The 12,407-nt window shown below is 40.1% G+C and overlaps 1 protein-coding gene across 1 annotated transcript in view; it reads right to left on the reverse strand.

Moving 5' to 3' along the window:
- Positions 1-12,407, reverse strand: part of LOC121951868 (collagen alpha-5(IV) chain-like) — a 35,965-nt gene that overhangs the window by 6,472 nt on the left and 17,086 nt on the right. The window contains exons 27-43 of the mRNA XM_042498353.1: positions 12,318-12,407; positions 12,103-12,210; positions 10,650-10,744; positions 9,210-9,360; positions 9,012-9,125; positions 7,860-8,024; positions 6,758-6,844; positions 6,423-6,563; positions 5,370-5,468; positions 4,896-4,994; positions 4,567-4,706; positions 3,838-3,964; positions 3,651-3,731; positions 3,321-3,419; positions 2,095-2,142; positions 1,369-1,551; positions 1,078-1,208 (exon numbers count right to left, since the gene is read on the reverse strand). Of these exons, the coding sequence (XP_042354287.1) occupies positions 1,078-1,208; positions 1,369-1,551; positions 2,095-2,142; positions 3,321-3,419; positions 3,651-3,731; positions 3,838-3,964; positions 4,567-4,706; positions 4,896-4,994; positions 5,370-5,468; positions 6,423-6,563; positions 6,758-6,844; positions 7,860-8,024; positions 9,012-9,125; positions 9,210-9,360; positions 10,650-10,744; positions 12,103-12,210; positions 12,318-12,407 (1,958 nt within the window). The remainder of the gene's footprint in view (positions 1-1,077; positions 1,209-1,368; positions 1,552-2,094; positions 2,143-3,320; positions 3,420-3,650; positions 3,732-3,837; positions 3,965-4,566; positions 4,707-4,895; positions 4,995-5,369; positions 5,469-6,422; positions 6,564-6,757; positions 6,845-7,859; positions 8,025-9,011; positions 9,126-9,209; positions 9,361-10,649; positions 10,745-12,102; positions 12,211-12,317) is intronic.

A 12,407-nucleotide genomic window follows, 5' to 3' on the forward strand; every position in this document is an offset into this window, starting at 1 on the left:
CACATGTAATAATATGCATGTGCAGCTGGACCAGCTTACCACAACAAACACACACAGACAGAACACAACTTAATTCTCTGCTCAGGGCGCCATTACTCCTCTATATCTTTACAGAGCAAGTACTGGTTTGCTGCTATATTAGTGCTCTGAATGTTGCTCACAGCTCCTTTAAGTAAAGATCTGACTTCTTCTCTCTCCTCTGGGTGATGTAATACACAGATGTGCTGATTGCACAGAAATGCAAATTTTTGGTTAGTGCAAGCCATTAAAACAGGAAGAGGAAAAGATGAACAGGTGAAACAAGATGCAGAGAGGAAGAGCAGTCAATAATTTCCAGACATCTTAATTCTGCAGCCCGTCACCACACAATATCAAACACAACAAACAATGAAAAAAAAAAATCCCAAATGATGCAGAGCAGTCAAACAGATGGGAATGAGGTGATACTTCTGTTGAGCACAGATCCTCTAAAAAGATTCTGTCATGTTTATTTATTTTTTTTTTTAGTTTTGAAAAACCTTTGCTTGAAGAGAAAATCACATCTCCTTTGTGACAAGTACACTATGCAGGAACTGTCAGCTACTGTTTGTGAACAGTATAGCTAGCGAAAGCGAAAATAAGAGCCAACCCCAGCTTTGTCATGTCTCGCCTCGCTGTATTTGCATTAGATTGTGTTTTTTTTTTTGGCCATGTGTCTGTGATTTTCATAGCTTCCTCTTGGATCCATGCTGCTTGTGGTCTGGCACCTTGGTCTGTGCCTTTTTATAAAGTCTTGACCTCAACTGCACACTGCTCCCAGACATATACCAAACACAGCACCATACAAATAAAAAATAAAGAATATAAAGGAGAGAAATAAATAAACCACCACACACTTCTAGTTCATAAGTGATGATTGAGAGGGACTACTTCTGTATGAGTCTATACTTTATTTGTTGAAAAAATCCTCCATTGTATACTGTTTAATACAAATATGGATAGAAATGGTGGACTTGAATTTTTATTCTCTCTTATAAAGACTCTTTTGTTTGGCATTTCTCCAATATTCCTTGAAAAATAAATGTTAGGCAAACTTACAGTTGGACCTTCAAGGCCTGGATCTCCTCGGGGTCCACTAGAGCCTGGGACTCCTGTAGGACCTGGGTCCCCTCTGTCTCCTTTTAAGAGATACACTGTAGGACCTGGAGGGCCACGTAAGCCACGATAGCCTATATATGCAGTCGAAGAGCAAGATTTACTTTAGTGTAATGAAAGCGTGAAATGTGAAAACTGAGAACAAAGCTAATAAAAAATAAAAACTAAGGAACCAACATGTTAAAACTACAAGGGTGTGTGAGAATTTTAAGTCTTCCAACACCACATCCTCACCTGGGCTACCAGAAGGGCCAGGATGGCCAAGGTTTCCTTTTGACCCAGAAACACATTCACCATCTCTTCCTGGTGGTCCTTTAAGACCAGTGAGCCCAGGTGAACCTGGATTTCCTCTGTCTCCTATTGGTCCAGGACCCCCTGAAACAGACATGCCAGGGGGACCACGATCCCCGGGGGGCCCTAGAAGCCAGAAATACATAGACATGCACTGATGTCTACAACAGTAGTAATTAGCAGTGAAGAATGAATGTTTATTCACACTAATTTTATAAAGATTTAAGACATTAGATCATCATTTTATTGTTTACTACATCAAAACCCAATCTTGCAATTAGTGACTAGCATGAGCTATACATGGATTAGTGATAATTACCTTAAAACATTCAGGGTTTTTTACTTCATGGATTGTTTGATATCATACATATAAGGACATTAACAAACAAAGTGTCTCTTTCAGTAATATATTTAATAATATTGAGATATGTTGAACCTGTCTCATTATTCATCTTCTAACAGCTGCATGGCTTTAATATCTGTTGAGCATAGCATGACATGAAAAGTGCAAAAACCAGACTCATATTTCTGAGGTTTATCTGACTGTTTTTCATTCTCCAAATGGGTTGAGTGTTACAATATACATGTCTTTTTAAAAATGAAGGAAACTGACACAAGCAAGGCGTTTGTAAGTCTTGAAAAGGACAATGTCATTTACGTAAGACTCACCTTGTTGACCTGGGTCACCACGCCTGCCAGGAGTCCCTCCTATTATGACTATAGAGGAAAGATGGAAGGATAGATGGAAAGGTTAGGTGAACTGAGTTTTGCTTACAGCTATGATTTTGAAGGAGACCATTTTTTCTACAGTTCAGTGGTGTGGACATTAAGAAAATACAAACTATGACCATTACAGATTTGCAATATACATGATCACATGGAGCTTTCCACCAGCTGGTTGGTTCGGTTGGCTCTTTTTTTTTTTTTGCGTTTTCATTATGAAAAGTTGTGGAGGGTACCTTTAGTACCTTTGGAACTGTCTCCATTTTGGTCATCCCTCTGCCTGGAGTACCTAGCATTAAGATCTGGTACTAAAAGGTGGACTAGAAATAGTCCTTTTGTTGGTCAGTAGAGAATCAACACACTGTGCTCAGGGCTGAGCTGTGACTGGCTTAACCCTTGTTCTTACTGTGACAAGTTTTTCAAACATAAGCAAACTACTTTAAAATTAAAAGATGTTTTGCAGTTTCTAGCAGCAGCTGTAGACTAAGAAAAAAATTATTAAAATCACTGGGTCGACTGCTGGCAACTTTTAAGGTGGAATGTTGTGTAACTTGTAATGTTACTCAATGCATGAGTCCACCAACACACCTTAAATCTCAACATGACAACTTTGACCATTCCTCTGGTTTTATTCTCTCTCTTGGACTGTATCTTAATGACTGTATCTTCAAGCATTTAAAAATGTATATTAATTACCACCAGATTATGTGAACTGCATATGTGTAATCCTCACTTGGAGAAAGAAATCTTTTCGAGCATCATTTCTGTGTGCTTGGGTAGCACTTAACCCCTGCTGTTGCCTGACAAGAAGTTCATGCACAAACCAACAATTTAAAAAAAAAAAAAACCCTTTGAGAGAGACTCTAATTCCAGCCTGCTCTTTTTTGTTTTGAAAATGTTGCCGTACAGTCCCAATCTGTGGACTTTACTCCTATCACCAGTGAACAAGGAAATGCAGCGAGTGCTGCTGGAAGGAGCAGCAGGTGACAACAACCCTGCCTAAATGTAGGAAAACTGTCTGCTGTGGAAACACTAAACAGATCTAAGGTCTAGGTAACTATTTGTAGGTGTTACTTTTGGTTCCAGATGTACCGTACCAAAAGCTTTTGATGGAAACTCAGCTATGGACCTTATATAGCCACACAGAACTTTTCATATAGGATTCTATTTACTAGTGTCTCCTTCCTGCCCTGGTGGTCCAGGGATCCCATCCCAGCCCGGGTTGCCTTTAGGACCTGGGTAACCCCTGCTACCTGGCAGGCCTGGAACACCTGAGGTAAACAAATAAGAAAAAAAGTAAGGCAGCCGACAAATTTGAAAGAAAGTACAAATAAAATGGACCAGGGAAATTACAATTCAAGTTCCTTATCTCTCAAAACTGACTACAGTTCAGGTTACATTGCAGGCGGCACTTTTAGAATTTGTTGTGCATTGATTTAGTAAAGATGTAAAGTTTACTCCTTTAGTAATGTATTAAAAACAACTATTTCAAAGGACTTTACCTGGTGATCCATTGGGTCCCCGCTGTCCTTTGCTTCCTGGAGGCCCTTTTGAACCTTTAGGCCCCTCATAGCCAAGTGAACCTGGAACATCAGGATGGGGACAGAGGAGCAGCGAGAGGTAAACTGATTTTGAGCAAAATATACAAAATATAAAAAGTGCCTTGTTTTTGTGATCAGCAAAAGTAACCATTTTGTCCAATAGGCCCTGGGTTTCCTTTGGCTCCGTGGCTTCCTGGTAAACCTGAAGGTCCAAAAGAACCAAATTCACCTTTCTGACCCTTCATCACATAAGGACTGGTTAATCCTGGTTCACCCTGAGGACAGGAAGAACAAAAATACAAACACATGCAAAGGAAAAGAGAGAAAAATCTTAATTAATGATAATTAACAAATATGTTTTACTACGTAGCCCTCTGCTCCACTGCACCAGTCACCAAGACTTTTAAGATCAATCATCAGTACCAAAGGTTCCCATACAATTTTATGGATGCAATTTCAAAACTTTTCCATGACTTTACAAGGAACCACTTGATTTTTTTTCCTTTTTTCTTTTTTAAACATATTAGATTCAAATTGTTTTCAAAAACAATTTCAGTTAGTGTGCATCCAGATAATGAAAAATGTACATGACAGTAAAGAAAACGTCACAAATCAACATATGAGAGCTAGGTTACGTCGACAAAATAAATAAAATAATAAATAATAAAAAAATAATAATAGAATAAATTTCCCGTTATGTTACATTATGTGAAAGGTTACACATGGAAGATACAGTAACAATTTCATTACACACAACAAAATCCCAAAACTTTCAATGATTTTTTACTAATTTCATGACTTTTCCAGGCCTGGAAAATGTTACTATGAATTTCAATGACTTTTCCAGCTTTTCCATGACTGTGGGAACCCCTTGTACCTTTTGTCCCGCTGGTCCTGGCAATCCATATCCACAGTAATGTGGCTCTCCATTAACCCCTTTGTTTCCAGCTGGACCTGGTACACCACCTGGACCTGGCCTTCCAGAGATTCCTCGATCTCCTTTTATTCCCTTTTGGCCTTTGAGGGTTAAAAAATCATATTTTTTAGGTAAGACATATTGAAAAACACCTTGACATCTCCAGCTGTACAGGATACAGTAAGGTATGATTTATACATATACTGTGATCCTGTCATGGTTATTGAAAGTGTCAGTTTAATGGGATAAAGTGAATGTGTACGCCCTTTAAGCTAACTTTTGGGTCTTACCTGGAGGCCCTTGGACTCCTGAGTCTCCTGGAGCTCCAGGAAGTCCTCGACTTCCTTCTGAGAGCACTGATTCATCAACACCTGGATCACCTGGGGAACCTTGACAAAGATAGGTACTAGTAATATTGATTTATGATACATGACAAAATATCTGAATATCTGAAACAGTCTCTCTGATATTTACCACAGTCATTCTGCTGTCTATCCTACCAACTAAGAAACAAAAAGATTTTGTTGTCATGTTGTAGCCTTGTTATATTTATTCTTCATTAAACACTTAGTGTCAGTTTCGTGGTATCCCAAAAGGTATCAAATATTGATGTTTCTAAAGGTATTTCAAGGTATTGAGGATAAAAAATTCCATTATCTTGACAACACTAATAGACACACATTACTAATGCAGTTTCAGCTGTTAATTTGATAAACCACAATAATGACAAATGTTTTGTTACAAATGTGAAACTAAATTCAAACCTCTTTGCCCAGGACTCCCTCGTGCTCCATGTATCCCTCTCTGCCCTTTTGGTCCTATACCTCCAGTATCTCCACGGGCACCAGGGAGACCAGGTTGACCTGACAAAATAAAGCTAGAGTTAGAATATTATCACCATCTCATAGGCTGTACTAAACAATGAAGCTGGTAAAGTATCCATTTCTGACCTCACATGCACTCTAGCAATATGATGTACCAAAATCTAAAGTGGAGTTAAAACTAGATATAACGCCATGCGGTTGTATGTTTCCACGCACCAGTCAAGCTGCACTTACAGTTTACATCCATGTCTGTGAAAACATCTATGCTTCACACATAGACAATCTATGCAATTATCACAGTTTCAAGGTATCCTCCCAAGGCTCTTAACTTGGCCCAAAACATGTTTTATGTGGTCACCATGACATTGACCTTTGACTTTTGACCACCATATTCTAATCAGTACATTCTTGAGTCCAAGTGGATGTTTCTACCGAATTTGAGAAAACTCCCTCGAGGCCATCTTTAGATATTGCGTGCACGAAAATGAGACAGATGCAAGGTCAGTGTGACTTTGACTTTTGACCACCAAAATCTAATCAGTTCATCCTTGAGTCCATTTGATCATTTGAGAATGCAAGATCAATGTGACTTCTAACCACGAAAATCCAATCAGCTCATCCTTGAGGCCACTTTAACATTTGTGCCAAATTTGATGAAATTCCCTCAAGGTGTTGTTGAGAGATTGCGTTCACAAGAATGAGACTGACAAGGTTATGGTGACCATAAAGTTTGACTATCAAAATCTAATAAGTTCATTGATTCTATGTGAATGTTTGTGCCAAATATGAAAAAAATCCCTCAAGGTTTTCTCAAGATATTGCATTCACAAGAATGTGCTGGGCGTACTTACGGACAACCTGAAAACATGATGTCTCCGGCCTCTGCTATTGCCGAGGTATAAAAAGATCTCTTTGTTTGTGTTATATTTTGTGAAACAACTGTAAGCGGTTGTATAAAAAAAATTAATGAGAAGACTTTATTGTAAAGCTTACCCAGATCGCCAGGCTCCCCTGGGGGCCCAAAAATGTTTAATGGTTGTGGTGATGGAAGGCCTGGAAGACCTCTGGGACCTGGGTCGCCATTCATTCCTGGTGGACCTGGGACACCTTTGGCTCCATCTGGGCCAGGGTCACCTGTGAACAGTCATGGCAGCATTTACTCCATAACATCTGTAAAACCACATCTACAACTACAATTAATTAACAACTGCTGTTTCAGTTCTGACGCAAGACTTTCTAACTTTTACCTTTATTTATTAAAGATGTGTAGTTGATCTTCATAGCTTTACCTGTCTTTGAAGATCTACGTGGCTGCATTTGTGTGTTACCTATTTGGCCTGGTGGTCCTGTAATTCCAGGCAACCCTTCTGATCCATATCCTGGTAACCCATCCGGTCCCGGGTCTCCTCTCAGTCCTGAGAAATAGTGAGATGAACAGATAAAAACAAGCTCCAAACACAAGTCCATAAAGACATACAATGTAACAGACATTAAGGGCCTCATTTACTATGTGCGAAGAAACGTTCTTACTCTTACTCCATGCGCCCACAAAACTACCACATGATTTATGACACGTGCACACCAGCTGATTTTGTTTTCATCATTGTGCGTATGCTGTTGAATCAGAATCATTTAAACTGTCTGCAATCAACATACTGCCACACCCCCTTTTCTGTATACAAGGAAATCTGTTTGCCCAGAGGTGTATCATGGACAAAGTGGTGAAGTTGTTTTTTTGCACGTATTAAGGCCACACACACCGCTGCTGGACTGTCAGAGGGCATCTCTGAATGTAGCAGCAGTCAGAAAGCTGATAAGCCATTCATCACTCTCTGCAAACATGTTCAAACATTTTGGTCTCTGATGTGCTCTCTGCTGAAGGCATGCACTGCAGTCTCAAGGTTAGATATGAATTCTTAACACCCGCTTAGAAGTGCGTCATGATTCTTATATCCTGCATACCTATTAATTGACTAGCAATTAACCAATTGGCTGCAAATGAACATACAATATGAGCGATTTCTAAAATAAAAACTGGGACACTCAATTTTTTATTATTTACTGATAAGGATGGGAGGGTGTCAATTACAGGTCATTTAATAGGCTACAACTGACCAATGCATTAGTAAATTAATGGTTTTAAATATTGTCTGTTTGCCTTTGTAAATAATTAGAGTACAAACACATGCAGGTAAGAAAATATTGATGAATCCCAGATTATTACTAAAATGTTTGTATACAAGGTTCAAGCACAGATTTGAGCGTACGCACTGTTTGTGAATGAGGCTCAATGTTTACTTATGTAGTAGATGGCTAAGGCATTAGATATTATAAAGTACTCAAAGACATTTCAAAAGCTGAAAGCCTTCCCCTCACATGCATCATGTATTGAAGAACTGAACGTCATCAGATGAGTGTCAGATAACATACCTGGTTGACCAGGCACGCCGTTTTGTCCCTTGATCCCTTTTTGTCCAGTAAGCCCACGTGAGCCTGGTACTGATGGCCCAAGAAGGCCAGGTTCACCGGTGGCACCAGGACGACCAAACCCTGGCAAACCTGGGTTTCCCTTCTCACCGGGGGAGCCGTCAGGTCCTGGGAAAGAGGAGGAGAAAAAGACAGAGAAAATTGTAGGTGGAAAAAGGAAAAATGGAGATAAAGGAATGGTGGTAAAGTGTTTATTCCCGACAGAAAGAAATGGTTTCAAGTCCCTCTTCAGGCATGTTTTAAAGTATTCTTATACTGATTTTTATTTAACATGGATTTGAATTTAACATGGATCGTGCTTGTTTGACCTGTGAGAGAGCATTGAGCATCAAGTGCGTCAGCGTTAAAGGAGAGACTCAGCCATACATATTTGAGCCTCAGTCAGACTAAGACGAGGAGTCTGTTGTGCACCAAAATTGGTGACTAGCAGATGTATCAGAATGGCATATGCTGCTAGCATTTTTTCATTCACTGTATATTGTTTGTTAGCTTGTTAGCTCGTAGGTTAACTGGCAACGGCTGACACAGCATCCGTGTTTGGGAAAGAAACAATAATATCTGCTAGATGGAGTTTTTGGTTGATATTGGAAGGAAGCTCCAGGGTCCAGTTTACATTCAAAAACTACAAACTCTGATGACTGCTCACCCTGTGTACTGACAAGTCTGCTCTGACCTGGAGGTTACAGGTTCCTTTGCTTGTTGAGTCGAAGTCTGTCCATATGTGGTCCTGAATTAGACATTGGCTTTTGTAATAATGACAAACACAATCTAGTTTGCCTGGTGTCCGTTTGAATCTCAGGTTTTGGGGAAATACAGAGACACCCCCCCTTCAGTAAAGTTAAAACTCCTCTCTGTTGACAAACTTTATCTATAGTATAGTGACAGATACAATCAGTGCAGTGAAGGTCACACATTTTAGGGATATAAAATAAAAAACATATTTTTGAGCAAAGGGGGACTTTAAAACTGTTGGACAGTGATAAATTATGGGGAAGATGGTCCACATTTCATCATCTCTCATCTTTCACCTTGTGCATTCATTGTCTCCCTGGAGTTGACAGTTAAGTATATCACATGACTCAGGTATACACTGACCTGGAAGTCCTGGATAACCATCTGGTCCTTGTGCTCCCCTTGGTCCAGGTAAATCACCTTTACATGAATCTTTAGTACCAGCTGGTCCAGGGGGCCCTACAGAACCTTTAATTCCTGAATGTAACATAAAATAAGTAGTAAATAGATGAACATGTATTGTTTGAATATGTATTCATGATTATTTTTTGAATACTGTACCCTTTTCTCCTGGAAAACCAGGATTGCCATTTCGTCCTGGGTTCCCAGAACCCCCAGGGATTCCAGGATCTCCTAAAGCCCCCGGAGCTCCATCTGCTCCTGTCGGCCCTGGGGGTCCTGGGGGGCCAGGGTATCCAAGGCCACTCTCCCCCTGATGATCACAAATATACAGCATATTGTTTATTTTTTTTAATCTTTACACATTTCAATGTGCTTACAGTATGGTGTTGCTTCAGTGCTGCTAGTTGTCTATCATGACTTTTCACAATAAAACACACAGAGAAACAAATATCTGCATAGAGGTCAGAGGGAGCTGTCTTTGGGACTGAAACAGCTTAAGAAGAGCTGAAAAGTCCTTAACATTTAACATTCAATTAAATTCCCTTCAGGAGTGAACTTTTATTATATTCAATACAGAAGCCATGAGAGCTGAAATACTGAAAAGATGCAAATTTATTTTAAAGATCAAAGAAAATGAACATTTGACCTTCCAGAAAAACAGTTACTTCTTTAAAGGAGCTGTATGCGACATTCAGAGCATATTTATGATTTAGAATCTGAGGCAGGATTATCTGCACATAAAGGTGGCTGAGCCAGCGGCTAGTAGTCAACAGTCCTGACAGTGCAAACAGTGTGAACAGTGCTGACCGAGCTAATTATATAAACCAGGGAAAACCAAAAGGTGTTTACCACGACTTGACAACGCCCAATCAGCAGTAATTGCTGTGTGAGCGCTGTGCAGTGTGATGACAATGAACTAGCCAGCAGGACAAATTCACAGGTACAATCACTAACATGCACGTGCAGCTGGGAAGTCTACCTCAACATCAGACAGAGAGGCTCGGATTACAGGACACAGTGACGTAGCATAACTTCATTCTGCGCTCAAAATGCCATTACTCCACAATATCTTCACATAGCAAATAGTGGTTTGCTGCTATATTAATGTTCCGAATGTTGCATATAGTACCTTTAAAAACAGGGCATCTTTGTGTTACTTTTGGACAGATCCAGGCTAGTTGGTTGCTCATTTTGAGTCTCTAAGATGACTGGCTGTAGACTGTAGCTTCCTATTTATCATATAGAGAGAGTGGTAACAATCCTCTCATCAAACTCAGCAAGAAAACAAAAAAAGTATAATTCCCAAATGGCAATTGATCCCCTGCAGTCTAATCATCCACTCCAACAGCAGTTATTTCAGATTAATGTAAAATGGAAACCATTTCAGGAAACCTTGTACACAACTTCATATTTCCTATTTGTCACCTGCATCTGTATTACACAGCATAAAGCCTGGAATATTGAGTTAAAACTGAATGGTTTAAAATTGTATTTGCTTTCATAAAACAGGCAGGAAAGTACTATATATATTCTAAATGTAGATGTATACCACTATTTAGTAGCCAATATATATGGCATATTTTTCATTAAGTCTCTAACCTTCTGTCCTGCGGGTCCAGGAAGACCTAGTGGTCCTGGCCGACCAGGCAAGCCCCCAGCAGGAAAGCCTGGAAGACCTGGCTGCCCCTTGTCACCTGGACAATATACACAGAGACAATCATGGTGATAAAAACATGAATAATGCATTGATAGTACTTTTAGCTGCTCTGCCCTCTCTTCAGGATGTTTCAAAACCCAAATAACTTAAACTGTTGACTGGTAATATGACTTGTGCTTTAATAACCTTGAATCTATGGTCCTGTTCACATCTGGTATTAGCATGTGTTTTGGGTGACCGGATCAAAAGTGGACAGCTCTAAGTACAGGTGAGTATGGAACAAATGTGTCCATGTGTTGTCAGATCCAATCGCAAACACCACATTCTGAGGTGGTCTGGGCCAGATATGGCCACATTTTCTCAGCAGTGTGTATAATAATCTTACCTGGGCTGCACTGATGGGCTGCCTACTCATTCTTGCTCATCTGACTACTCACTAGATGAGAAAACTTTCTGTTGCTACCATTACATGGGTTAGAATCAGCACTCTCCTCCCAGGCTGGCAAATAGTCAGTTCCCCGTCTGCCTGGTTGGCACAGGCTAACAGCAGCAACAGCTGTTAAACTGTCCTAGCAAAATCACATCAACACTGAAACAGCTCAACTCTGTTATTAAACCTGTTAATAACCTTTAGAACATATTGGCCGTGATGCTAACAGTTGGCCCTTTAAGAGTGTCCCTGGTGTGAAGCACATACTCAGCAGCAGTGGTCAATAAAGGCTTTAAAGGGGGTCTATTATGCTTTTTGGATTTTCCCTTTTCTTTATTGTTTTGTATGGCATTTTTGTGCTTGTAAAAGGTCTCCTAAGTAATAAAGCCCAAAGTCCAAGCCAAAGGGAGCTCTTTCTCCCTCAGAAGTCATTGTTGCTAGGCTGCCTGAAACAGCTTGTTTGAGTTTCAGTGTTTACTTCCATAACTTGGTGACATCATAACGTAACAGAAAGAGTAGAATGTGCATAGAGACAGCCAGCTGACAGACAGAGGTGCTGCAGCAACGGGCAGTATGAGACACATGATGTGTTTTTTGAACATTAAAGCATGCAAACCGATTTTAGTAGACCCCCAAAATACAAATATGAACCTGAAAATGAGCATTATTAGAGCTTCTTTAAATTTGCCTATAGCACAACAATCCTGCTAACTAAAAAGAGCAACACATTTAATCTTTGCAAACAGAAATGATGTACATATACTTCCATATAAAGTGGGGAAGTGCGTTTTCATTACAAGTAGTCACTACAGACTCATGTGGAGATGCAGTCTAATGCCAGGTATGAGCAGACAGGCTCGGAGTTGTGCAGTTTTGATACAATCACCCAGGAAGCATGTTAACACCAGGAAAAAACAGGCTCTATGTGGCTTTTTTTGGCTTAAACTCAATAGCACCTGGATTACCTTTCTGTCCTGGGAATCCTGGCCTTCCAGGAAATGACACCTCACCACTTTCTCCTTTCTGTCCTTGTAAACCTGGAGGTCCTAGGGTTCCTGGGGCTCCGTAACTACCTGCATGTTTGTTGGTGAGAGGCGCTTCCATTATCTGTTGTATGTTAATGTAAAGAACATCCATCCATCCTTCCATCTATATATCTCTTATTCATACAGTCATTTACCTGGGCTTCCAGTTGAACCTGGCTGACCTTTAAACCCTCGGGGTCCTGGAAGTCCTTTAGTGTGGATGGGGCTAGGTTCACCTTTCTGGC

The sequence above is a fragment of the Plectropomus leopardus genome, chromosome 12 (genome assembly GCF_008729295.1).
Source record: "Plectropomus leopardus isolate mb chromosome 12, YSFRI_Pleo_2.0, whole genome shotgun sequence".
NCBI lineage: Eukaryota > Metazoa > Chordata > Actinopteri > Perciformes > Serranidae > Plectropomus > Plectropomus leopardus.